The 27,611-nt window shown below is 40.2% G+C and overlaps 1 protein-coding gene and 1 long non-coding RNA gene across 5 annotated transcripts in view; one reads left to right on the forward strand and one right to left on the reverse strand.

Moving 5' to 3' along the window:
• Positions 1–861: 861 nt before the first annotated feature.
• Positions 862–27,611, forward strand: part of LOC109263549 (uncharacterized) — a 38,562-nt gene continuing 11,812 nt past the window's right edge. For 2 of the 4 annotated variants that reach the window (XR_008422922.1, XR_002078267.2), the window contains exons 1-5: positions 862–1,517; positions 12,131–12,205; positions 12,336–12,561; positions 18,928–19,081; positions 19,436–19,499. This is a non-coding gene — a long non-coding RNA (uncharacterized LOC109263549). The remainder of the gene's footprint in view (positions 1,518–12,130; positions 12,206–12,335; positions 12,562–18,927; positions 19,082–19,435; positions 19,500–27,611) is intronic. The other 2 variants (XR_008422923.1, XR_002078268.2) reach the window with 2 other exon arrangements.
• SLC16A10 (solute carrier family 16 member 10) overlaps positions 2,786–27,611 on the reverse strand; it is a 117,538-nt gene continuing 92,712 nt past the window's right edge. Inside the window, exons 4-6 of the mRNA XM_019443105.2 lie at positions 18,902–19,045; positions 10,600–10,828; positions 2,786–7,800 (exon numbers count right to left, since the gene is read on the reverse strand). Of these exons, the coding sequence (XP_019298650.1) occupies positions 7,568–7,800; positions 10,600–10,828; positions 18,902–19,045 (606 nt within the window). The 3' untranslated portion in view covers positions 2,786–7,567. The remainder of the gene's footprint in view (positions 7,801–10,599; positions 10,829–18,901; positions 19,046–27,611) is intronic.

Raw genomic sequence — 27,611 nt, forward strand, 5'->3', positions numbered from 1 at the left:
GACTCCCCAAACTCGAATTTTAGCCTGAAAAATAGCTTAAAATATCTACTTAAAATAAGCTTATTAGAAAGCTATTTTGTACATATGTAAATATAGATACACGATGAAACATACATAAAATTTTCTCTGTACCCTCTCAGAGTTACAGGATACTTTGAATAGCTAACTTTGTGTTAGAAACATTGATAAGGGACTTTTGTATTTTTTAACTGAGATATAATTGACATATAGCATTGCACGGGACCTCTTCCTTAAAGTTATTACCTTGGGGGGCTATGTTCATTACTAAGTTTTCATTTAGTGATTATTTTCGTACCAGTTTTACACTTGGAAGCCTTATGTGTTAACAAAAATCATATACCTCTAAGTAGATACTGGTTTTTAGGTGAGGTTTTTTTTCCTTAGATGTATATACAAAATACAACATGCATAATACTGCTGGATCTACACCTCTCCTATTGTGTTATATTTAAAAAGGAAAAATAATTTTGAAAGGAACATAAAATTTAGCACCAGTTCTGACCTAATCTTTCTTTGGTAGGAAAAAAAGGCACCAAATATATAGTGTGCTCATTGTACGGGATCCAAAAACAGCACTCATGAAACTCTCAGTCCCTGACATACTCTTCCAATATAGACTGAACTATGAAAGATACTTTGACCCATTAACTTTCTAGCATATTAGAACATACTACAGAAGACTACATTTAATTTAGAGAATATCATAACAGAAAATGTTTTTGTGCTTACCCACATTTAAGATATTTAACGGAATGACTCTTCTAATATGGACAGATACTGAAAAGTATTATCTGGTAAAGAATAAAAGTTATACATCAGAGGCTCCAAAATATTATCACAGACTTAGTTAGATTTACAAATGTTAATTTATATCGATAGTTCCTACAATATGCATGGTTAGTGACATTCAACTCCAAAATACTTTTCTTACAACATGCATACTGAAAGGCTAGAAACATCTTTAATTAGATTAGAAACTTGGGAGTTAACTCCTTCACTGTTGCCACACTAAACGACAGCATTTTTAAAAACTCCAGTGGTCCCTGTTCCACTAGGAAAGGGGTGCCTCTGACAGGAGTTTAACATGTAAGCTGTAAGGTTAAGTAAGGCACAAGCATATAATCTGTTGTCAGTGATCATCCATTTTCCTGCCAAAGAAAACACAAATGAAAACAAGAGTTCATCGTCAAGCTGCCAGTATAATTTGAAAGCCACTAGTGAAGCATTTTAGTAAGTGTTCATTATTATATAGCAATTATAAATTTCTCCAGTTTTTCTGTTTCAGATTATCCACAGGGCACATTAGTTAATATTCCTTTTTTTGTTCTTCTTATAGCCACTTGTCAGAACAAAGCACTTAGGAAATTTTACTGATATCGTGGCCCCCTTTACTACTTGGACTCCCTTGCCTTTCGATCTCAGAATCACCACTAGCTCCCTTCTGATTAAGCAAGAATTGATTAAGCGGGGCTTTTAGTTGGACACTGAAAGCTGAGGTAGGTGGACCATCAGGATCAAGTACTTAGAAAGGTTTTATTTCATTCCCAATGTCTTTCTAACATACTAACAAAAATTTGAAATCATCTGTTTTGTAAATGAGGTAGCCTCCTATATTGTATCCTGTCAAGAAACCATGAGGATTTCCTTGAGTGTATAGATGTCAAGATGATTAATGTTTACTCTTTCAAAACTGACAATTTTAAAAAGGACACGCTAAGTAAACTATGTCCCAAGTTTCAAGGTTTCTTTGAGTGATTCAGAGATGTGACGTAAATTGTTTTCTGGGTCTTTATTGTCTCAGGAGTCATCTAAAGTCATCATCTGATCAAGTCCACATTTATGTAAGTTCAGTAACTGTGGTTCTAAGTTGTATGCGGTTTTCACATTTAGCTATGGGCATTTGGCCCTTTATCTTTGACACTGTAACCTATCACTCTATAGTGTATTTATAAAACAAAGCGTTAGTGTTTGCCAACAAATCAACTGATAAAAATGGCTGTGACTATAAGATTATAGTGAGCCCAGGAGCTCTCTGTTGCTCTCCTCGTTCTTCTTTGCCCCGTGAACCAGTCTCAAACTCAGCTCTAGATGGTCTTTTTAGCTCCTTTACACCAAAGTATCAACAAAACTCAGTTACTGTAATATGAGCAGAATTAATGATTGTCAGCCTTCCTTGTCTCCTGTGTCCTTATTTCACATTACCGCATCACCGTTAACAAATGGCCAACTTGTTCTTCTGTTTTAATAACAAGGCACAGTTTTGTTTTTAAGAGTTAATTAAATTATGATGGATGATACATTTTTCTCTTAGCCAAGATACCACTTATCTTTCAAATTAAAGAATATAAATGTACGGGTGCCTGGGTGGCTCAGTCGTTTAAGTGTCCAACTCCTGATTTTGGCTCAGTTCATGATCTCACAGTTCATGGGTTCGAGCCCCATGTGGGGCTCTGTGCTGACAGTGCAGAGCCTGCTTGGGATTCTCTCTCTCTCACCTCTCTCTGGCCCCTCCCCTGCTTGTGTTCTCTTTCTCAAATAAAAACTTTAAAAAAATTTTTTAAAAGAATATAAATGTAAAATAATGTTTCACTTCCTTCTCCTTTTCACACATGGGAAAAAGCAACAATTTTTAGCCTAATGCAAAAAATGCTCCTTAATGTTTATGCCAGCAATGATGAAGTTTTCAATTAGAAATTTCCTAAGGAGTCTAAAACTTAAATTGTTTACATATTTAAAAAAATTTGTTTTAATGTTTTTATTTTGAGAGAGAGAGAAAGACAGATTGTGAGTGGGGGAGGAACAGAGAGAGAGGGAGACACAGAATCCAAAGCAGGCTCCAGGCTCTGAGCTGTCAGCACAGAGCTCGAACTCACAAATTGTGAGATCGTGATCTGAGCTGAAGTTGGACGCTCAACCAACTGAGCCACCCAGGCGCCCCTGATTGCTTACATTTTTTTTAAAGTTTATTTTATTTATTTTGAGAAAGAGGTGGGGGGCAGGCAGAGGGAGAGAGAGAATCCCAAGCAGGCTCTGCACTGTCGGCACAGAACCTGATGCTGGGCTCAATCCTATGAACTGCAAGATCATGACCTGAGCTGAAACCAAGAGGCGGATTAACTGACTGAACCACCCTGTTTACAGGGCATCCCTTTTTACCTATTTTTTAAACTAGAGCTAATTAACTTATCCTTTCCACTTGTACCTCTAGACTCTGGGAATTTAACACCCTTTACCATAAAGTATCAGCCTGCAGCAGATTTCATTAGGAGCCGTCTCTGAGAGGCCACTACATTCCACAGCATCCTCCATGATGTGCTCTCAATGGAATATGAAAATCAAAGTAAAAAATTGTGCTCTCTGAAAATATTTGAGAACTTGATCTTTTCTCTGAAAGCATTAAACATTTAAATAAAGTTTTATATATTAGCACAAAAGATGCCAAATATATAACACCTATCACTTCCTCCCCAAATTTTAATCACACAATTAAACAATTTTTTCAACGGAGACCAATAGAACTCTAAGTTGAAGGCTGAGAGCAAGCTATTCTACCAGGTGACAGGTGACGTGAAACTGGATGCGATTTCATCCTGTGAAGCCATAGGGACCAGTAAGTAGTGCAACTAAACAGCCAGTGGAACTAAGCAAGGATGTCAATGGACTCTTGAGCAGGTTTTTGAAAGACAGAGGGAAGTAAAGGGGGAAAGAATGATAAGGATAAAGATAATAGGAAGAGGAAACAAATGAGGCCTAAGAAAGGGTAGGGGGGTGCCTTGGTGGCTCAGTTGGTTAAGCATCAGACTTCAGCTCAGGTCATGATCTTGAGGTCTGTGGGTTCAAGCCCCACCCCCACATCAGGCTCTCTGCTTGTCAGCAGGGAGCTCACTTCAGATTCTCTGTCCCCCCCCCCCACCTCAAAAATGGATAAATATTTAAAAAAAAAAAAAGGTGGAAAAGTGCATGGCCAGGAACTTCCCTTATGCTACCCATGCTGGAGGTTGCCTACCCCTAATCGCATTTTCTATTCAGTTTTCTATTCACTTAAGCACAAAAGTCATTTGGACATAAAGTGGTTTGTAAATAACTGGTACAAATTAAAATATTCTTAAATGCAGTTGAAAGGATTAGAATTACCATAAGTAAAGACAAACCTATGTTTATTTACAATTAGGTGTACATTTACTTTAAAAGTGTGGAAAGTGAAGCCAACAGAGTTAAGGTTTTCTTCATACTTGGGAGGGGATCTTCTGCAAACATGTATAAACAGATACAATGGATCAGGAAGTACAAATGAAGTCTTGTTTCTATTTACGGATAGAATTTGAAGCTTAATGCAAGCATGATGCAACTTCCAGTGGATATTACAAGTCTTGTCGTAGGACTGTAGACTAAGGATTTTAACTGGGATCAAAGAAATTTATAAATTTTGAATAAAGTATCGATCTGGGTGGTTTATTACTACTGAAATGGATGGATCCTAATAACGTCTACCACAGTAAAATTTAACTGCAATGTTTCTGGAAGATCCATAGGCAATAGTACCTGATCCAGAGTCTCTGTAAAGGGAGCAAACAGTTGCTCCCTTTATGTTGTTGGCCTCAAATACCAGAACCTTTGAATTTGAGAATTTGCTGAGTTTTATCAGAATTAGGATGATGAGATAGAAAGCAGAGTTCTGACTCTATTCTTTTCCTCTCAAAAAAGTGTCTGGATTGAACCAAAAAATTTAGGCCCATCGAGTCACTTTATTGCAATAGTAACACTCTGTTCAGAGATTACAAAGGATTTACTTTGAAAGATTATGGTACTATTTCTTGTCTAAAACACAAATCCTTATGAATATTAGTATTTTTCATTTTATCTTTAAACTTCAGACTTCTAGAACTTTTTGTACCAAACAACATGTTATGAAATACGCATTTTATAGAATTCAGCATCGTTTATACTTTTTAACTTTATATTATTACAGCACAGACCTCCCCATAACAGTCTATTATAGTGGAGCTCTTTCAGTATCATAGATCCCATTTAATTCATTCCATTAGACTGAAAGCTGCATATGTGTAATACTGTACACAAAATATTCTGAGATCTAAATACTATACTAAATACTATTAATACTTCAGTCACTTTGCTCTTTTATTATGGAAACTAACCAAGCAAGAGCAAGTCAGATTGTTACTTTTTTTTCTTTCTAAAATCAGCCAAATTTTGAAAGGGAAAACATTTTGGAGGTCTTTACAGAGCAAATTTTCTCTTTTAGAATTCTTTCTGTAAAAAGGGGGTGAGGCAGTCTTAGGAGTCTATGCTAAAACTATCAAAAAAAAATGTTTCTAATGGCAAGTTTGATGATTGATCTTAGTTGTATGTTCTCAAAAGTACTGATAATAATCAGGAAATAATGTTTTATGTAACTGGGTGTGAATAAATGAATCCAATAATATCTTACATTATCATTTCTAAGTCATTTTCTAAAAGCTTTAAAATAAGAATATGAAAGGGCAGTATGGTCAAAATATAGTTGTTCTTTTAAGCAACAGAACCTTCCAAAAAACAAATTCCCCAAGTTTCCTAAATATGAAATATAGAAGTACTGGAAGTTGCAACCATGTGTATGTAGTAAATGGCTAAGTGATGTCTTCACAATAAAAAAATCACTTAAAATCCTATTAAAAATAAATTCCGCATTCAGCATTCCTATTTTGAACTTTGGGGTTTTTCTAGCTGTTTAATTAACTGCCTCGCTTCCCTCCAGCCCCCTGTGTGCCCTGCCCCACCCCCGTCAACAACTACAAATTCATATGCTCTTCAGGTACCTATATCCTCAGCTAGAGGCAAAGAAACAATAGAAGCTGAAAAGAAAAGCAGGGAGATAATAGATTAAGTTTCTGTCCATCCAGAGAAGTTAGAAACCTATGGATCCTGAAGGTGCTTTAGAAAAAGACAGCATTCTTCCCAAGTGAACAAGCTACGTTTGAGGAAGCTCTAATACACATTTATACTTAGGAATTAAATATACTTTGGATATTATTAATTTTCAAAGACATAAATAAGAAACGTGGTACTAAAGTATAGTTTCAGGATGAGGAAATTGTTCTTAGTTTTTTGTAGATGAGTATAGGTCATGGCATGACTTCGGTTTTAATGTTTAGGTCCTTAAAACTTTAATAGCTTTCATACAAGTGTTTTTGTATAAATAGAAAAAATATTGGGAATGTTAATGGGGAGCATGCTAGGATAAATACTGATGAGTGCAAATTTTTGCCAGAAAGTTTGAGAAATACAGAAGTTATTTCTCTTTATAAGTGCTTTTAACCTTTCAAGACCCATTAATTTTATAAACCAATTTGAGCAATTATTTCCACCAGAAATACCTTCTGCATGATTAAAAGATTTTTTTCGCCATTTGCACCTGAAACTGCAACTTGATAACATGCTCGGTAAGACTCTGCTGAAACGTCAAGTCTAGTGCCAACAAAGTCAGAAGTCAGAAAAATTCTATGTTAAAACTGCCAGAATCTCTTTCATTCATTCTATTTTACTTTATTGTTAACATTGAAACAATTTCAGAAATTTGGGGTGTTTCTGGCTACCTGAGTAAAACATACTGCAAACCAAAAGAGAACAAAAAGTAAGTGGAAGAAGCGCCTGATTTCCAAATTGCTCTGCCCTAATGAACAGGATCCTTTTCATCTCACATGTACTGAATCTGAACACAGTGTTACCATCAGCACCAAGAAGTTCCCCTGACACCGAAGCAAGTCAGGATAACTTAATTTCGTATCTTACTTAACAGCAGGCAAGCAGCTTTAACATAGACTTGAGGTTTAGGTAGGTCTGACATTATCTAGAATCCAGACTTAAAGGTAAAAAGTTTCCAAATAGCAGAAGAAATTAAAACGGAGATACCAGAACTAAAAACACCATGTGAGACGATAAACGTTATTTCCAGTCCTAACCAAATTGCAACCCTTTCAGTATAGCGTGAGGTATTTTTTTTTAATTTTTTTTAAAACATTTATTTATTTTTGAGAGAGAGAGAGAGAGAGACAGAGTGCAAGCAGGGGAGGGGCAGAGAGAGGGAGACACAGAATCCGAAGCAGGCTCCAGGCTCCGAGCTGTCAGCACAGAGCCTGATGCGGGGCTTGAACCCACGAACAGCAAGAACACGACCTGAGCCGAACGAAGTCGGACGCTCAACCAACTGAGCCACCCAGGCGCCCCGAGGTATTTTTAAATATTTGTATAAGCTTATTAGCATTCACAGTTTCCAAAGTTGCTTTGGAATAGCTTCAATTCTCTTAATATTTGACTTTCAGACATGTTTTCATATACCATAGTCTCTGCCCCCAAACTCATGGAAATATCAAACAGCTAGCTATTCAGTGGCAGAAATGGTTCTTGTAGTAATAAGGGTTCTATTTCCCAATTATTGTGCTATTCTTAAGATGTAATTAAAAAAATAGGAAATTTGCAATTCATATAAAAGGGAAACTTGCTTAAACTTCCGAAAGCAAGTCCAGTCTGGTTGGAGGTATATAAGACATTAAATAACAGAGTCAGATTCTTTCTTAAAGATTCCAGGTGAGCTTGACAGCAGAGAGTTCTGGTTCTCCAACATTTTCTCCATCTTTTCTCCTCCAGTGGTTTTACCAATCTCTCTTTGCTTCTTACTGTGGATCCACGGGATAAAACAAAGAACAGCACCTCCAATAAGGGGAGGGATTCCAGCGAGGTAGAATGCCACATCGTAGGAGCCCAGCTTGTCACGAAGTAACCCTGGGAAGGGAAAAAACTGTCACCAAGAGAGAACCAAGTGTGGCTTTTAGGGGTCTCAGATCAATCACACTGATGGCCTCCTCCTAAGCTAACAACTTCATCTCAGCAGGACTAGTTCAACCATCTCAAATATCAGACATTGCCTAGGAAATGGGTCTGAGGTATAAACCTTTCCTGATAGGAGGAAGGAAAAGATCTTAGATCTTTAATCTCGTCACAGACTACAAGCCTATGGGTTTTCACACCAAGTTATTACATGGAAAAAAATATTTGCAACCAAGCTTTGGCTTTCTCAAAACTATTCAAAGGCCATTTGGGGTATTCTGACCTTTGGTGTAATGGTCCTTACAACGTCTACATTTCACATCTTTCTTAGGCCTATTTGTTTATGAAATAACATGAAACTATATTTAAAATTATGATCCGAAATCGTAACAAAAATTATAGATCTAAGAGGATGAAAAAGACTGTTACATACATTTATCAGCACGTGGGAGTAAAACATATATTCTTATGTTTTTTGCTTAAAACATAAAACAGAGATCCTTGGGCTCTGCTTCTAAAAACGGTTATTTTGAATACTCCTTATTTCTAATTTCTCTAACAAAATCCAGGTTTTTTAAAAAAGATTTTATTCTTGGGGTGCCTGGGTGGCTTAGTTGGTAAAATGTCTGACTTCAGCTCAGGTCATGATCTCGTAGTTCATTAGTTCCAGCCCCCCATCGGGCTCTGTGCTGACAGCTTAGAGCCTAGAGCCTGCTTCAGATTCTGCGTCTCCCTCTCTCTCTGCTGCTCCCCCACATGTGCTCTGTCTCTGTCAAAAATAAATAAAAACATTAAAAAAATTTTTTTTAAGATTTTATTTTTTAAGTAACCTTTACACCCAGCATGGGGCTCGAACTTATAACCCCAAGATCAAGAGTCACATGCTCTACCAACTGAGCCAGCCAGACACCCCACAAAATCCAGATTTTAAAAGTTATCCTAGTGTTTTTTTTTTTTAACGTTTATTTATTTATTTTCGAGAGAGAGAGAGCGCGCACACGTGCGCAGGGGAGGGGCAGAGAGAGAGAATCCCAAGCAGGCTCCTCAGTGTCAGTGCAGAACCCAGTGGGGCTTGAACCCACAAACCGCGAGACCATGACGCAAGCGAAAACCAAGAGCCGGACACTTAAGCAAATGAGTCACCCAGGTGCCCCTATCTTAGTGTTTTTAAACTTTTGTAACTTTTACCATAAGACCTAAGTTATCAGAAATGTCCAGGGAACAAACTGTATGGAGTATCTGACTTTTCTAAATAAACAGCTGAGAATCTGTCAAGTACCGACACATGAAGTATGCATTTATTCTCGATAGAAACATAAAATATACAATATATCTAAATCTACAATTTTCTTATCTTCTGAGTCAGAATATTCCTTATATACTGACCCTTTCCTTCCTTATGAACACCAGTCATCATGTTTGGACTGTAATACTATGATCCATCAGAAGCTCCTGAGGAGTCAAGAGCTTTCTGCTGCCAGTTGCTGGGTGCTGTTCTGCCAACTTAGGAAGTTTCCAGTTATCTCCTTATTCTTGGTCTGTTATCAGTTATTTCTAGTTGCAAACACCATTCCTACCAAAGTGCTGCTTATTATCTGCTTTTGACTTGGAAACCCTAGAAATCTACGTTTGTAAGGTGTAAAAATAGTGTGAATAGTCTATTACCTGCAGGCAGGGAAAGAAGGGCTGGAGGGTTCTCCTGCTACAGGGAGACTGTGACCTTTAGTGACTCTGTGTGCTTGATTCGTGACTAGGTTCCCAGCGGGAAAAGTTGCTAGATATGTGCGATTCTGGACACGAGAATGAACTTTCTCTGAGCCCCTTACGTGCCAAACACCAACGATAATAAATACATTTGAATTTTATCCTAATTTTATCAGATTCTAATCTAATAATTCACTGGCACCCCAGTGATATTGAACATGAGACAATTTTATGCTATTGAGAAGATTTCTAAAGGTGAAATGCATCATAACATAAATTAACCATTTCTGTGGCACTTACCACATTCACAGTGTTGTATAACCGCCACCTCTATCTAGTCCCCAGATATTTTTATCACACCAGAAGGAAATGCCATACCCGTTAAGCAGTTATTCCCTACTCCCCCTTCCCTCCAGCCCCTGGAGACCACCAATCTGCTCTCTGCCTCTGTGGATTTACCTATTCTGGATATTTCATATCAATAAAATCATACAGTATGTGACCTTTTGTATTTGTGCTTCTTTCACTTAGCATAATGTTCTCAAGGTTCATCACCTGGTAGCATGTATTGGTACAATACTTCATTCCTTTTTATGGCCGAATAATATCCCGTTATGGCTGCACCACATTTTGTTTGTCCATTCATCCACTGATGAACACTTGAGTTGTTTCCACTAAATGGTATTTTTCATTAATTATTTCTAGGGGGGATACGATCTCTTGCCCAAAGCATACATATTTAGAAATCTTTTAGAATCTTCACCTCTTTTTTTAAAGAAACTATGTTCCCATTTCTCCAAAACACATACTAAGTGAAATACAGGAATTGTAAAAGCTTAAAGCCCAGAAGATTGCAATTACACATTTTACTGAGTGTGTCAGATTATCAATAAGGATAAGAGAGACTCCTCAGCAAACTTTTTCAACATGCCATCTACAGCTGGTCTTATTAAAAATGTTATCAATAAGGCACATACAAAAGCAAAAGACCACCAACCAATAAATCATAATATATTTTACATATAATTACTGGAGAACCATTACATTTACCTGCAATAGGTGGGCCCACAGTCATGGGTATAGACATGAATCCAAGTAGAAATCCAATTGCTTGAGAAACATCCTGGGCACCAACTAACTCAAAGGCAATGGGAGCCATAATGGAAATGAAGCATCCATCGAAGAGACCCATGATGAGACAGACAGCAATGAGGGCCCCAAAGACACCACACAGGGGAATCATCATGGACATCAGACCAATGAAGAAAAAGGAGAGTACCTAGAATAAGACACCACCACAATGTCAACTCTGCTCTCAGGAAAAGTATATGTTGCAATTACTGAGCAACATGCATGCCTAGGAATATTAACTGACTCCTCCCTGGAAGAGTTGCCTCCCTGGCCCAATTCACCTTGATTTTATGTCATCAATCCCCATAATCATCTCCCCTAAGTTCCCCTAGCACTTTCTTAAAATTTCCATTAAGAATAAAGTAAGTATTTTTACATATTTACGTTCCCCTCCAGCCTGTAAGTTCTTTGAGGTCAGAATCTGTACAAGTCCTCTTTGGACTAGATATTCTAAGGTTTAAGAATCTTGCACCTGGTCAGCACTCAATAAATATCTGTTCTTTGAGTATTGGCTCAAATTCATTAATCAAACATCTGATTTTGAAATTATACTCTACTGGTGTTAGTCCTTTGCAAACGGAAAATATGCCAGGAAGATCAGATCAGATCACAAAGCTTCCAGTTCGGGGAATGCAATGATGTAAGGTTTAGATATTTAAATAATTTAGAATACATTGCCTGCCAATATTCCAGACATATTCCAGATATTCAGACCAAGTGAGAGATTAAAATAAGTAACTATGACTTGATAGGTATTATACAAATATGTACTGAATTTTGATTATTCAAATTCTAATTAAATTCTGACGGTCATAGGAAATATGTATAATATGCAATGAAAAACAAATTATTCTGCTATAACATTGAAGAACTAAATTTTCTAATCCTATTTTACTTGATAGTGTAAATCAATATGATTATCAAATGATACTTTCAAACACTGTTTTCTGGTGATACAGCATAGGTATATCCTATTTAAGCCTCCAGAGTTAAGGTCTGGAAATATTTTGAGCCACGGAATACTTTCATTTTAACGTTAGAGTAGTTAATAGAACCGAACACTTAATTTTGCCTGCCATTTGGTAGCTCTGTGCCGTGTGCTATGTGAATAATACCTGGTCCCTACCCTTGGGCTGTGGGGAGATGAACACGTGAAACAAGTGCACATCAAGTGTTCTAGATGTTGCCATAGTTGTATATTCCAAGTATGGTGAACACAAAAAAAGAAGCAAACAATTCAATAACTTTCTTTAGGCAAAGAACGAATTAAAACTGGACAATTCACTAGGCAGCAGAAGAAATGTTTCAAAATGCATCAAGCTTTTGAAAAATATGCATATAATAGCAGCTATCATTTCTTGTTTATTAAATGCCAGGCACTGTTCTAAGCACTTTAATAATCTCCTAACAACTTTATGAAGTGGATACTAATATTGTGCCCATTTTACAGATGCAGATAGTGATTCTGGAAGAGGGGTAGTAATGCGCCCAAACGTGCCCATCCTGGAACCCTTGGTCTACACAGGTAGTAGTAGAGAGCAGAAGGAACTACTGTTCCTAGAGGATACCCTTCAATGACAGGGGGGTGGGGGGGAAGGGAAAGACCATGAAGCAGCCATCTGGATCACCATCTTTGCCTATTCTGTTTTTCCTAGGACCCACTAGGCACACCTACAGCGTACCAAGCTCGGTAGCTCACCTCAGGGCAGCCCCTCACAACCTAGTACACATCAGGATTACCTGAGGAGTTCCTGAAGCTGCAGACTGAGTGAAGGGATACAGGAATAGCAGTCTGGCCAAGCTCTCCAGATGACTTTAACACAAGTGGTCCACTGACCCCACAATAAGAAACATGCTCTTGAAAAAAGTTTCAAACTCCAGGTTAGATCTCTTTTCGACACCATCACACCATGCAACTGAAAATTTTTCTTCATGGTTAAAACATGGCTTTATGGTATAATGATTAGTATAAGACTCCGAGTTGGTTGTTGAAAAATAAGCCTGGCACTCACATTTTCCAAAGAACACAATCTCCCATTCTCCTGATTTTTTATTTTCTACTTAAACATCTTCGTCTCTACCCCAACTTCAATGAAACCACATACAGAATTTCTTGCATGGATATTATTGGGCTTGCAGCCTGATAGGTTGGAAAGAACTAAAGGCCCAGAGGAACAAGACCAGGTTCCAGCATTCTGTGACCTTGAGCCAGTAAAAAGGCTTCCTGATGCTTTCCATCTATACAAACAGATCTAAAAATAAATCAAAATGTAGAAAGTGGGTTGAAATTCGTAAGTAGGTAAAGATTTCAGGAGTTATTGATAAAATAACCATATAATAGTCTTAATTGTATATGCATTTTTTAACTCTACCTGCAAAACATAAAAGGAGATAAACATGGAAAGTCATTTGAATCTTAGAAACTTATCTCTATTATCACAAACTCCAGAGGATCTACAATAAGACTTCAGGACACTGTGAGGCCACATTGCCACAGACCAAACATTCACAACCATGCCACTGTAACTATGCTATGTGTTAGCTTTCAAGAATATTCTTTTCTTTGAATGTTTCCTGTTCTTTTACTATTTTGTTTAGTACAAATCTCTTCCAAGATAAGAGAACCAGAGTGAATTAGTGAAATCCTAGCATACTACTTGGCACAAAGTCAACTGTGCTCAATAAATGAATGCTTTTCTTGAACAAACTTATGTAACATGAGACCCAGGTGCTTTACTTTTGGTGGTTATCCTGATTTTTCTATACATCGTTGGCCCCTTGCAATTTTTGTTCTTTGGTAAGTTTTGTAAAAAATCATTCACTTAAGAGTTTTGAATTTATTACTGTATATTTGAACCATATCATTTCTTAATACTTTACCTGACTACAAGTTCTCCTCAATCCAAACTATATTATCTTCTTTTTTAATTACTTGGCAGTAATTGTTAGTTATTATTTGAAACTGTTAAATTTTAATAACTTAAATAGAAATTTTTATTTAAAAGTAAAATTTCTTGGTTTTTCTTTAAGAATGGAGTTCACAGGAATTTACACATTTATTCTTTAGCATTTCTCAGAAAATAGCTTGCAAACTGTTCATATGAGAGGTTCCATACTTCATCACTTCCCCAAATAAGTACTGATCCACGGGTACCTGCCTGGCCCAGTCAGAAGAGCATGCAACTCTTGATCTCAGGGTCGTGAGTTTGAGCCCCATGTTAGGTGTAGAGATTGCTAAATAAATTAAACCTATTAAAAAATATATTGATCCATACATCAAATATTGATTTGTAGATGCCCCATTTTGAAAGATGAATAAATTTGGTATTACTACAGTCTGTTTTCCTCTCCTCAAACACAGCAACTCTGGTTAGATTTAAATAAGGTATTCAGAGGCTCCTAATTCTCCTCTAATCTCTGGCAATGACATTTAATTTAATAAGGCATTGACAGTTGAGATGTATTTCTTGCTTTTGTTTTCTTAAAACCATCCAAGGAAATATCTTCTGTCACAATATTATAGGCTTTAGAAGAATAACCCCTTGCTTGAGTTAGTTTACATACTTTAAGAACAAAAAAAAATTGTTTTTTTTATATTACCCTTCCCTATTTCTATCACAAAGAGAACATTCTTGGAGAAATGTCAGTTTAAGTTCTGCTCAGGAATCTAAGTATAGCTCAAGAGGAAAAATGAGCTGCACCTGAATAAGCAGGAGGCATTTTCAGAGGCAGACATACAGCTGGCCACAGTTAGGTTCAAGTGTTGCTCCTACAAATTTATTCAATATAAAGTTTCCAGACTTTCAGGGCCTCTGGCTAGGAACCCAGAGCAGAAAGACTTTCACCATTATAATTCCATATAATGCAATTCAGTCATCTCTTCAGCATTTAAAACTGTTAGGCTGGGGGCGCCTGGGTGGCTCAGTTAAGTGTCTGACTCTTGATTTCAGCTCAGGTCATGATCTCACAGTTCATGAGTCTGAGCCCCACATTGGGCTCTGTGCTGACAGTGTGGATTCTCTCTCTCTCCCTCTCTCTCTGTTCCTCCCTCCCGCCTTGTGCTCTCTCTCTGTCCCTCTCTCTCTCAAAAGAAATAATAAAAAACAAAATGTTAGCTGAAAATACCTGGAAACCAGGACCTTGATAGAGTTTAAATTCAGAACTCTTAAGCAAAATGTAAGTGATCTATAAGCTAAGTGATCTATAAGCAAAGATCTCTAGTTCAGGATAACCAAAGTCTTCTTTCTTAAGATCTGTTCCAAATCAGGATTTGCTTCAGTATTTGATGAAATAAAAAGGGGACGCCTGGGTTGCTTAGTTGGTTAAGCATCTGACTCTTGATTTTGGCTCAGGTCATGATCTCACGGTTTCGTGAGTTCGAGCCCTGCGTTGGGCTCTGTGCTGGCAGCTTGGAGCCTGCTTGGGATTCTCCCCCTGTCTGCCCCTCGCCAACCACACAATAAAAGGAAGGATGCATTAATCCTCCACTCTGGGCTGGCACTTTACATAAGCTGTCACCATGAATCCTTACCACAGCCCTCTGCCAGTTCTGAACACGGCTGGTGCAAGGACCGGGCTGAACTCGTGTCTCCAGAGCCTGTGTGCTTTTATGCTGCGCAGCCTCCCAAACCCAAGATGCCTGTGACCAGAAACTAGACCGTGTGGGAGGCTGTGAGGTGTGATCTGTGCCCAGCTGCTAGGAGACAGGGAGGAGTTGGGCTATAACAGACAAAAGCAGGCAGTGGGCATGTCTGCACCACCAACGACAGCAAGGTAAGGAGTGGGAGCATTCCAACTTTTAAAGGCTAGGCCAAAAGGCAGCCAGCCATTGAGGGAAAGAGAAAGAGGAGGAAGCAAACAGAGCTGGAGCTGGCAACAGCAGAGAACAGCCAAGAATCAAAAGCCACACCGAATGGTTGGCAGGTGGGCAGGGAAGCCAGGAAAAAGGAGAGACAGAGGAGGGGAGTGATACAAAGGAGTGAGTCCAGTAGCCACACGGGCAAGGCCTGTGTTGGCTCCTGTGCCACTGTGTTCACAGGAGGAGCGCACTCCCAGCAGCCACAGGACACACAGGACACACTGAAGGCCTTTTTTCTCCTTCACAGGCTCTCTGAAATGCAGTCATGTCACTCGTGACTCAGCATATGCTGCTGTGGAGAATGGATTACTGCTTCCACCCCAGTAACCTATCCTCCAGAGATAGAACCACCACAGTGACTTAAAATGTGAAATCAGACCACTTCATTCTCCAACAAAGACCCACAACACTTAAAGCAAAATCTCTTCAATTTGACTTTCAAGGCCCTGTATAATCTGGCCCCTCCTAGCTTTCCAACCTCTTCCCTTGTCACTCTCCCTGTCTTCCTGAGTTCTTCATTTTTCCTGCCTCCAGTATTGCTCCAGGAACTCAGGGACCACGTGTGTCTTGTTTGTATCATCCCACCAAGGTCTAGGCTGGAACACAGTAGACACAATCCTTTGCATGAATGAAAGGAAGCTGAAAGTCTGTAATACAGGGGCGCCTGGGTGGCTCAGTCAGTTAAGTGTCTGACTCTTGATTTCGGCTCAGGTCATGATTTCACAGTGTGTGAGTTCAAGCCCCATGTCAGGCTCTGCACTGACAGCGTAGAGCCTACTTAGGATTCTCTCTCTCTCCCTCTCTCTCTTTGCCCCTCCCCTCCCTGCTTGTGTGCTCTCTTTCTCAAAATAAGTATTTTTAAGTCTGTAATGCATCGAATGTCCATTAGAGGGTTCTCTTGACACTTGAGAACAAAACCAAATGTTCCACAAGAATACCCACAGTTAGGTCCTAAAAAAGGGGGGAACGATCATAATACAGTAAATACTTGTAAAAGTAGCACTCTACCAGCTGTCTACTCTCCCTTCTGCTATGTGACCAGACTCCTTTCTGCAGCTGGCTGCCGGGACCTCCACACAGACACCCACAGTGAGTCAGCCTCTGTTCCTTAGGGTTCGTACCTCTGAGTGGAAATAACAACGATACTTTCCTCTTAGGGCTGGTGCAAGGAACAAGGGAGATTGCATGTGGGGCACTTAGTTCATTGTCTGGCACATGGAAGTACTCAATAAATGGCGGCTGGGTTATTTCAAATCATCTAATGGAAGCTTCTTTATCTGTAATGAATGCCTTTTCCAATCATTTTCCTGCACCTAAATCCCAGCTCTACTTCAAAGCCCAGCTCAAATACTGCCTCCCATCTATACAGTGAGCTGGCACGCTCAATTCCCCAATCCCAAATTGCCCCCTTCCCCGGGCTCGCCTTCACTGTCCTCCCACAGCCAAGCTGTTAGGCAAAGTAGTCTACGTTTCCATTTTTTCAGCTAATCATGATCAGTCTTTAGCACCTGCCATGCCACTGAAACTCTGTTGCTAAATGCAATGAAAACCTTTTAGCCTTTAATGTGCTTGCCCTGTCACTAGCTACCGACACTGCTGACCACTGCTGTCCCTGAAACACTCTGTGCCCTGCTTCTTTCCCACTAAGCTGGCCACTCCCTTCAGTCTTCATGCACATCCCTCGTCCTCCGCTTACCCATACAGCCCACGAATGCCAAAGTCCCACAGGTCCCTTGGGATCTCTCAGGAGCTCCAGACGCAACATGGCTCTCCCATGAGCACCAAAAATTTAACATGGCAAAAGTGAACTCCACATCTTACTCCGATTTACTGAAATGACTCATCTTAAACGCAATAGCACAACCATCCATTCTGTTACCGGAGCCACAAATCTCAGACCCAGCTTTGGTGGCTCCGTCAAACTCTTACTCCCATATCCCTATTTTACTGTTTGATGCCAGTGTTTCTGCCTTGGTTCCTCCTGCCTAGACTGCTTCAATGGTCTCCAGCTAGTACCCCTGCTTCCACTCTGTTGTTGTTGTTGTTGTTTTTAATAACAGCTTGATAGAGATAAATTCACATACCATAAAATTCACCCATTTAAAGTAAATAATTCAGTACGTTTTACTGAATTTACAAAGTTGTACAACTATCACTACTGCCTAACTTTGGAATATATCACCCCAGGAAGAACCCCCAGAGCCTGTAGCAGTTACTCCCCACAGCCCCCCCACCCCCAGCCCCGCCCACCCCGGGCCACCAGGAATCCACTCTGTCTCTGTGGCACTGCCTATTCTGGCCACTCCACCAAAACAGAGCTGCACAACATGTAGCCTTTTGTGACTGCCTGAGCTCCTGCCCTCCCACGTCATCCACCCTTCACAGCCACTGCATTAAGCTTAATAAAATACAACTGTCATGTCACTCCCTCAGTTAAAACCCTCTAGTGGCTCCTGGTAGATTTCAGGATAGTGTTATCCTTCTCCTAACCCGGCTCCTGCCTCTCCCCACCTCCCTCCCCCCCCCCCCCCCCCGCCCCCCAGCCAGTCAGTTTATCGCTCTCCCTTTATTCCATTCAAACACTCAGTTTCACAGACATAATATACTATGTCACACCTCCACCTCTTTGCCCATGTGGTTTCCTCTGCTTGGAACACACTTCTCTATCTTCCTTCTCTTTCTGACTGCCACTCACCTATTAATACCACACCAGCCCAGGAAGCCTGCTCAGAGCCTCACTAGTGATTCAGATAGTTGGTGCCTATGTTTCTAGCACCCGTCTAGCATAGCCATTATTCCACTTTGCTGCAACTCTGTCTCCCCATGAGACCATTAGCGACTAACTGAGGGCACAGACCATGTTTCATGCTTCATCCGCAGCATTTAGCACAGTGTCTGGCACGGAGGAGTCATTTAAGTGCTTGTCAAGTGAGTGTCCGTGTGAGCTTGGAATTAGCATTTGCGTAGTGCACAGCCCTCAACACCCAGGAGGCAATCTGCAGTAAAAAAGTTCAAAATAAACAGGCCCCTGAATTTCACAAGGTGGTGCAAAAGGCACATGACTAAGAGAACTGTGCCAGAAATAAAACATTCTTCTTAGAAAAAGCAGTGGGCAAAAACCATCTTGATTTGGTGGAGTGCCGTGACAAAACAAGTAAGCTTGTTGTGTGATCGCCAATTTCTCATGTTGAAAACCCAAAATTCATAACTGAGTTTGGCCTTGAAAAACTGCTGGTAGAAGTTAGGTTCTAGAAAACATTTGTAATTTTTACAGAAGAATTTAAGCAAACACATACATACATATAATGAGACATGAGGTGACAAAGATAATTCTGCTGGGGGAAAAGCAGCTTAAGAAAGTACCTGAAGATAAACCTTCTTCACACCAGGCATATAATCTGCGATCCGGCCAAAGAGCAGCCGTCCGACTCCTGAAGTGATGCCAATGCACATGAGAACCACCTCTTTATTTTTTCCATCTTGAAATCTTTCATTCACATATTTCATCTGTGGACCATCAAGAAAGAAGCAACACTAAATACGGTAGGAAAAACTGACAAGTTTTGACACAAAATGCCTTTGTGTCTGCACAATGTTATGGATTCTCACCCCCTTCCAGTTCCAAATATGTACACAATTTCTTCTGTGATAATTGTTCATCAGAACATACGAAGACAAAGCTAACATGATTTAGCTTGCATAAAAGAAGAATTGTTAGGAGAGGTCCTATTTCAAAAAAATGACAAATGTACATTTTATAAGTTAACCTCGAGCCATTAGCTAAAGGAAGAGAACATACTTTGGACACACCATACAGCCTTCTCCTCTCAAGGTCACCCCAGGACCCAATTATCTGTTCTCCTTACAGGCTATTTAAGGCAGTTTTATCTCTTGTAGGAGGACCTGAACCAAACTGACACCCCTGAAACAGCTGGAGTGGAGCTTTCAGGATAAAGCAGAAGTAAGGTTCCCCACCTGTGAATTTGCCTATCTGTGTGACATCAGAACAGACAGATACACAGTTTAACACAGCGGTTAAGAGAAAAGCCTCTTAGACTGCATGGGTTCAAGTCTTGGTTCCATCCCTTATCAGCCTTGTGACCTTGAATAATTTCTTAACCTTTAGGTCCTCAGTTGCCTTGTCTGTAAAATGGAGATAGCAATAGTACCTCAAGTATTTAAAATATACGACCTATCACTGATACACATATCCATTGTAAAAAGATCCCCCCCCCCCCCCATCAAATTAGTTAATACATCTATCACCTAACATATTTACCTTTTTGGGGGGAGGGGGGTGAGAACACTTTCTATTCTCTTGCAAATTTCAGTTATACAATACACTGTTGCCAACTATAATCAACAATGTAATTAGATCCTCAGACCTTATTTATAACTGAAAATTTTAATTTTAGCCTTCTTTTAAAGTTTGTTTATTTTGAGAGAGTGTACGTGCGAGCAGGGGAGGGGCAGTGAGGGAGGGAGAGAGACAATTCCAGGCAGGCTCCACGCTCAATGCAGAACTCGAAGCAGGGCTTGATGTCATGACCAACCAACCGACCATGTGATCATGACCTGGGCTGAAATCAAGAATCAGTTGGTTGGGGCACCTGACCTGAGTGGCTCAGTTAAGTGTCCGACTTCAGCTCAGGTCATGATCTCATGGTTCGTGAGTGCAAGCCCTGCATCAGGCTCTGTGCTGTCAGCTCAGAGCCTGGAGCCTGCTTTGGATTCTGTGTCTCCCTCTTTCTGTCTCTGTCTCTCTCAAAAATAAATAAACATTAAAAAAAAAAAAAAAAAAAAAAAAAAGAATCAGTTGGTTAAATGACTGAGCCACCCAGGCACCAGGCACCCAATTTTAGCCTGTCTTTTTTCAAGGACCTTTTCCCTCTATTTGCAGTGTACTTAATGACTGTAAAACAACAACCTGACTATGTTTTAAAAGGAAGTGTGGCCAGGCAGTTGTTATACTGGGTGAAAGAAAAATACACAGCAACTCAGCACCCACTAACATAAGCTTTGCTCCCACAGCCCCCAAGTTTCATCCCTATCTTAGCACTTCCCTTTTCTCAATGATCATCTATCTGTGCTCACAAGGAAAAAAAAGCATGTCTCTACTCCCACTGTTTTCTCTGCAATCGCAGAGATGTTTTAACTAACCCAAACAGTTGTTTCAAACAATCAGACTTGCCGTTCCCTATACCAAACTTTGGCCTGAATTCTAGAAGCCTGCAAAGCAAATTACCCAGCAAACTCAATGGCCCATTGATTCCCAAGTGTTCCTAGTAGCCTGTAGGGATGACGTCTTCTTAAGAGACTTCCATTTCACATTTTTAGGCCCACTTGGATATGCCAACACCAGCACTCTGTCTTTTCCCTTCCCAAACTGGTAACTCTCCTCCCTAACTTCTCTATTTCCACACTGCTCCGGAATAATTCTTCTAAATAGGACTTTAATCTGATCAATCCCTCATCCATTAGTTACCCACCACTGACATTTATATTCGGTTTGGTATTAAAAGCCCTTCATAACCTGTCACCAGTCGTCTTTGTGCCTTTATTACCTATTGATCCTTGACTCAAAAGCAGAAAACTCAAATATCTACAGGACTCAGGCAAGTAGCATGAAGGAGTGAAAGAGACTTCCTGGAGAGAGGGAACACATACTCCAAGCCCCCTTTTATTTTAAAGGGAAGTCAGAAATTTTTTGTGGAAATGTTGGCACCTACCTTAAATTTACAACACAGCAGGATCCAACCCCATGCCAGTCTGCAAACTGCATTAGGCTAGCTTTGATCTCAGCCCTAATCCCATCTGGCCCAGCGGGACAGGTTTATTCAAATAGTGTTGCTTAAACACATCTCATACTTTGTTACCTCTCTACATTTCTGCTGTCTCTTCTTTGACTTTCTGAATCCTACCCATTCTTTAAGACTCTGCTCAAATCCCACCTTTTCTATAAAGCTGTCCTTGATGACCTCCACCTTATATCCCATTCTTGTTATTGCCTAAAGTTTTCATTGGCACCTTAAGTATTGCATATTCCTACCCAGCCTTTCTAGCTTCTAAGGCTACACATTCTGTTGTATAAACTCTTGCATGTCACCCTAGGCCTATCTACCCGTCTGTTCCAAAGACACCTCAAAGTGAATATGACTCATGCTGAACTCCTCTCCCCCTCACAATCTGCCTTCCCTCCACTACTACTTTTGGCCCAACTCTCCAAGGGAGAAACCTAAAAAGCATCCTAGATTGCAGATGCAGGAGTCACCGCCAGATTCTGATGATTTTACCTCCTCCCCCTCTCAGACACACTTCTTTTGGTCTGTGTTCCCTGTGTTTCAGTTCAGGCTCCCATCACTCACTTAGACAACAACAGCCTCCTAGCATGCTTCTGGCTTGAGCCCCCCACTCCTGCATCTTTAAATTCTCTGAGACCACCAGATTAAGTTCAAAATGAAAAACACTTCTCTGAGATCCTTTGACGGTTCCCACAGCCTTCAGGATAAAGCTCCCGCTCCTGCTTTAATAGATAAAAGCTTTGCTACCGCAGCCTCACTTCCAGCTGCCTCCTTACACACACGCTGTTAACACTGTGCTGTTCAATGTGGTAGCTGCTAGCCACACAGAGGCTACTGAGCACTTAAAAAGTAGCTACTTCAAATTGAGATGTGCTCGAAGTGCAAAATACAGAAAATTTAGAAGACTTGGTGGAAAAACATGCAAAATATCTCAATAATTTAAAAATTGATTCCATGTTGAAATAATATTTTGGCTACATTAAATAAAATATATTGTATATATCATGAAACTAGTTCCATTTGTTGTTAATTTTTTTCATGTTTATTTAGTTTTGAGAGAGAGAGAGAGAAACAGCATGAGCAGGGTAGGGGCAGAGAGAGGCAGAGACCCAGAATTTGAAGCAGGCTCCAGGCTCTGAGCTGTCAGCACAGAGCCCGACGTAGGGCTTGAGCTCACGAGCTGTGAGATCATGACCTGAGCTGAAGTCAATGCTTAACCGAATGAGCTGCCTGGACGCCCCTGTTTTTAATTCTTTTAAATATGGGAAGTAGAGGGACGCCTACGTGGCTCAGTAGGTTGGGTGTCCGACTTCGGCTCAGATCATGACCTCGCAGTTGGTGGGTTTGAGGCCCGCATCGGGCTCTGTGCTGACAGCTCGGAGCCTGGAAGCCCTGCTTTCGATACTGTGTCTCCTTCTCTCTCTCTGCCCCTCTCCCCACTCACACTCTGTCTCTCTCAAAAATAAATGGACATAAAAAAATTTTTTTTTAACTATGGAAAGTAGAACATTATAAATTATATGGCTTACATTACGTTTCTATTGAACAGTGCTGGTCTAAGAAATCCATTTGTGGCTGCAAAGATAAGGTAGCTGTTGATAAAGGTGACCTCAAACTGGCTTATTCCTCCAGGCCTTTATCACTGTTGGTAAGTGAAATTAGACAAAGTGGAAAGATGGATTCCAGCTCAATTCCGAAGAAAATGAATAACCTGATTTAAGGCACGTAGAATATAATTATGTGTATTCATCAACTTATTTAGAATTTGAATCCAGACTTAATGTATTAATCTACTTCAGTAAGTACCCAAAGGATCTTTTTTTTAAATTTGTTTTAACGTTTATTTATTTTTGAGACAGAGACAGAGCATGAACGGGGGAGGGGCAGAGAGAGAGGGAGACACAGAATCGGAAGCAGGCTCCAGGCTCTGAGCCATCAGCCCAGAGCCCGACGCAGGGCTCGAACTCACGGACCACGAGATCGTGACCTGAGCCGAAGTCGGGCGCTTAACCGACGGAGCCACCCAGGCGCCCCGAATCTAACTTTTCAAAAGATATTGTTCAGTATTAAAAACAAAAAAAAAACAAAAAACAAAAAAACAAAAAAACAAAAAACAAAACAAAACTAAACTAAACTTACCAGTCATTCTTTTGATGAAACTAAGAACACTTGCCTGCCAAACTGCTATTTTCATTAGTGGTTTAGTTTAGTTTTCCCCCTGCTCTACTTTAAGATCCTTAAAATGGATAATCAGGTGAATTGTTTTGAGCCTTTTGAAAGTGGGTGAGTTTGTTAAGTCCAAATTATGCTTAAGTGGAAACTTATTTCTTCAACTATGAGGGGTGTTATTTCATTGAAATGTGTTGCTGTTGTTGCTGTTGAAATAAAACAAGAACTTCAGCTTCCAATACACCTCCTCACCCTCGGCCCAAATCTGCAAGCTCAAAAACAGTCGGTAAGTATGGGAATCTAGGGGGTGGGGGTGGGGGGGTCGGAGAACAGAGTCTAGGGATGCTAGTCTCTGGGTCCTAGAGATCCTTCCTTAATTGAGGTAGCAGTTCCCTGGAGATCTGGTGCGTTCTACTTCAGCCTGGTCTCCCATGATTGCTGCAGGCTATTTGATGAATCTCTGCCAATGTCTCATCCTCTGGAGACTGCCATGCACTTTAATTTAGCGGAAAGCATGACTATTAGGCCAAACTCGTATCTCTCAAAAAGCGTTACATGGATAAGGACGTAAAAATGTTGGGTAGATGTTTCCCTATTTAACCTAACTTTATAAACGAACACAGAGCTTACAGCAGAGGCCACTATCTACGTAAAAAATAACATCATTTTGTAGAGCAGTTGTTTCAAGTTGACTTTATCTGAATGTATTTTCAGGGTAGGAATTAGTCCTTTATTTAGGTCCTCAAACATTGGTTTACTCCAGGGCTGCACGCCTGTCAGGGATTACCAAAACCTTGCTGACAACTTGAATGCTGCCTGCTTCTAAAACATTTTTTATCATTCAAGCAACATTTGCTACCCATAGAAGCCATTTGTGGGTTGTGTGAAACCCTTTTATTGTTTTGTCATCCAAGAACTCATATCCAAAAATATCTGTTCATTCTACATCATGCATGAAAGAAAGAAAAAAAAAAGAACAGTTCACAGTTTCCCCTTCCTCCCAACCATCCCCACTTCCAAGTAAACAGCGGTTCAACCGTTCATTCATCTATGGATGACATGTTTCTGACCAGCCAAAGGGAGAGGTTCCTCTCCCCTCCCTAGAGCCTAGATGCGGATTCCCTTTTGAGAGGTTGAGGTAGGAACCCGACAAAGTCATCTTGTGGGACGCCTGGGTGGCTCAGTCAGTTAAGCGTCCTAAGCATCCAACTCTTGGTTCCAGCTCAGGTCATGACCTTATGGCTCATGGGTTCAAGACTCACATTGGACTCTGTGCTGACAGCACAGAGCCCGCTTGGGATTCTTTCTTTTTCCCTCTCTCTCTGCCCCTTCCCTGCTCTCTCGCTCGCTCTCTCTCTCTCTCTCAAAAACAAACATTAAAAAAGAGAAAAAGTCATCTTGCTGCGTTGGCTTCTTCCCTCTCTACCTCTTCCTCTTCAGAGGAGTGACAGTGCCAGACACAGGGAGACATCAGACAGTGTTTTTCCATGGAGAACCCAGCCCAAGTCCTCTGGCTTTTAGTCAACCATGAAGAAAATTAAATGGGTGACCACAGAATAAAAACAGCTCCTATAAAACTGATGTAAGTGCAGCAGAAACTCAAGTTTCTCCTTGACAAATAGTTGCACGATAGAATACCCAGCAGAAGGGAACCCTACATCACTTTACTTACAGAAGAAACCCTTAAAACCCAATGGTGGTACACACCAGCAAAGCAAGGAGGTCACTGGCCAAAAGAGGTCCAATAATGATCCACAGTATTTTATAAAATTGCGGTATTAGCCATTACTATGATGGTCTTCAGCCTCAACTGCCCTTGCCTCCAGCGTTTTAAGGGGATGGGTGGTTTGAGCTTAGTGTCTTTTATGTAACATGTATATAATTTATTACATAAAGAATATGATAAAACTTTTGTACATAGAAGTTAAACTATATATCTTTGGGGAATAATTAATTAAACAAGAGGGACTACAGGCTACTTAAAGATGTGGACTTGAAGTAACAGCTGCTGACTCCACTATGGAGTGCTTAAAAAAAAAAAAAAAAGGCAGTAACTTCGGGAGGCCAGGAAAGCAAGACAAAAACAGCTTCACCAGAGCATTGCAGGCTCTGGAACTGGTAGAACTTCAACTACCTTTGCAGAACTGAGCAGGCAAAAATCAACAACAGTTATCATCCACGGCTGTTGCAGTTACTGTGCCCTCTGAGAGATAAACAGATTCCCGTAATGCAGTCATCAACTGTCCTTGCCTGTGAAGATTCTGATTTCCTGATCTCCTGCCCTTCCTCTTCAGATACACATCGTCAAGCTGGACACCAGGTAAACATCAGCACCCATTTTGTCGCTAGAAGAATAAACTCTGCTGGGCAGGTCAGGGGACCTGTAACTTTTACGTTTACATGCTATATCCAAAAACGGAGTAACAAATGCGACACGGTATTTTCAGTGGTTTTGTAATAAAGAATGATTTCTGCAGCTCCCTACTTTCCAGCAGGGATATGGAGTTCAGAGCAGTTTCACTCACTTGCTATTCACTCCAAAGATCATTAGCAGCTTCAACCTGTTGCCTCTGATTCACCTGCAGGTTAGAGTAGGTTTCTGATACATCCATTCAACATTTGAAAAGCTATTCCATCAACTCTAAAAGATCATTCTGCTTAAAATACATTTTTTAAAAGATAAACTCAAAGAAAAGAGCCTGGCCCCTTTAAAAATTAGATGCACATTTGAAAGGAAGTAGAAAGCTTGCTAGAGTAGTTAATGGATAATCTTAGAATTTGTTGCAAATCAAAACTTTACACTACCCTTTGACTTCAAAGTAAGATGAACAGAACTCTGAATGGAATGAGGGTTTGGTCTGGGTCCTTTTTTTTTTTTCCTGTCTTTTTTAAACAAGTATGTTTTCTCTACCTCTGTTTTTGCTAAGAAAAAAAAGTAAAACAAGTGGGGCATTCACTTAGAAAGTTTTTTCACAAGTACATTGTACACCAGCAAACCCAGTGAGGCGATCAAATGTGGAAGAAAACTAAACTCCTAGATTTGGGTACATAAAAATTAAGCCCTTTACACCATATAATATTGAAATAGGACTTTATGGCTATTAAGATAGATATTCCTTGATTAGGTCAGCCTCAAATGCCATTTTAGCTTGTTAAATCTGATCAAGTGTGCTTTCAGAATAAAGCTCTAAGATGTGTTTGAAATGAAAACATAAAATTCTTTGCCCACTAACATTTTTAAGAACATCTTAAGGCAGCCCAGTGTCTACCTACTAATAAGATGTCTCCATCATGACTAAACTTGTGGAGCAGGTGCCCCCCTGCCTCCAGCAGCTGACCAGGTAGAGAGCAGAGCAGACCTTTGACCTAACAGGGCCATTAGAGGTACAAGGAGCTGGCTCTGCATGGTTTCTTAAATGGCCAGTCTTTCCATTTCATGAAGATGGGCTTCCACGTTGTCGGTAATCACACATGGCACTGTTAAGACACGTAAAGGTAGGGACTCAGAAAAAAGAGGGAAGGGTTTCCAGAGTAAAGATTACTTAAAGGCCACTAAGGGACAGAAAAAGAAAAGTTCAGAAGGATGAAAGATGGCTGATGGCTCAAAAAACCCTGGTCTAATTTTAAAAACATTTTCTAAGATTTCTTTAAAAAATTTGTTATTTTTCTGTTTTTTTGTTTGTTTGTTTGTTTTTAATGATTTCCCTTGGGGCACCTGGGTGGCTCAGTTCATTGAGCATCCTCTGGCTCTTGATTTTGACTCAGGGCATGATCCCACAGTTGATAAGTTCAAGCCTCTACATCGGGCTCACTGCTGTCAGCTCAAAGCCTGGAGCCTGCTTTGAATTCTGTTTCCTCTCCCTCTGCCCCTCCGCGATGTGTGCATGTGCTCTCTCTCTCTCTCTCTTAAAAATAAACATTTTTTCAAAAATTTCCACTAGGGGTGCCCGGGTGGTTCAGTCAGGTGAGCGTCCAACTTTGGCTCAGGTCATGATCTCATAGTTCTTGAGATCTCATAGTTCTTGAGCCCAGTGTTGGGCTCTGTGCTGACAGCTCAGAGCCTGGAGCCTGCTTAGGATTCTGTGTCTCCTCTCCCTGCCCCT

Source organism: Panthera pardus, unplaced genomic scaffold (assembly GCF_024362965.1).
Source record: "Panthera pardus isolate Hobbes unplaced genomic scaffold, ASM2436296v1 HiC_scaffold_17, whole genome shotgun sequence".
In the NCBI taxonomy this organism is placed as follows: Eukaryota; Metazoa; Chordata; class Mammalia; order Carnivora; family Felidae; genus Panthera; species Panthera pardus.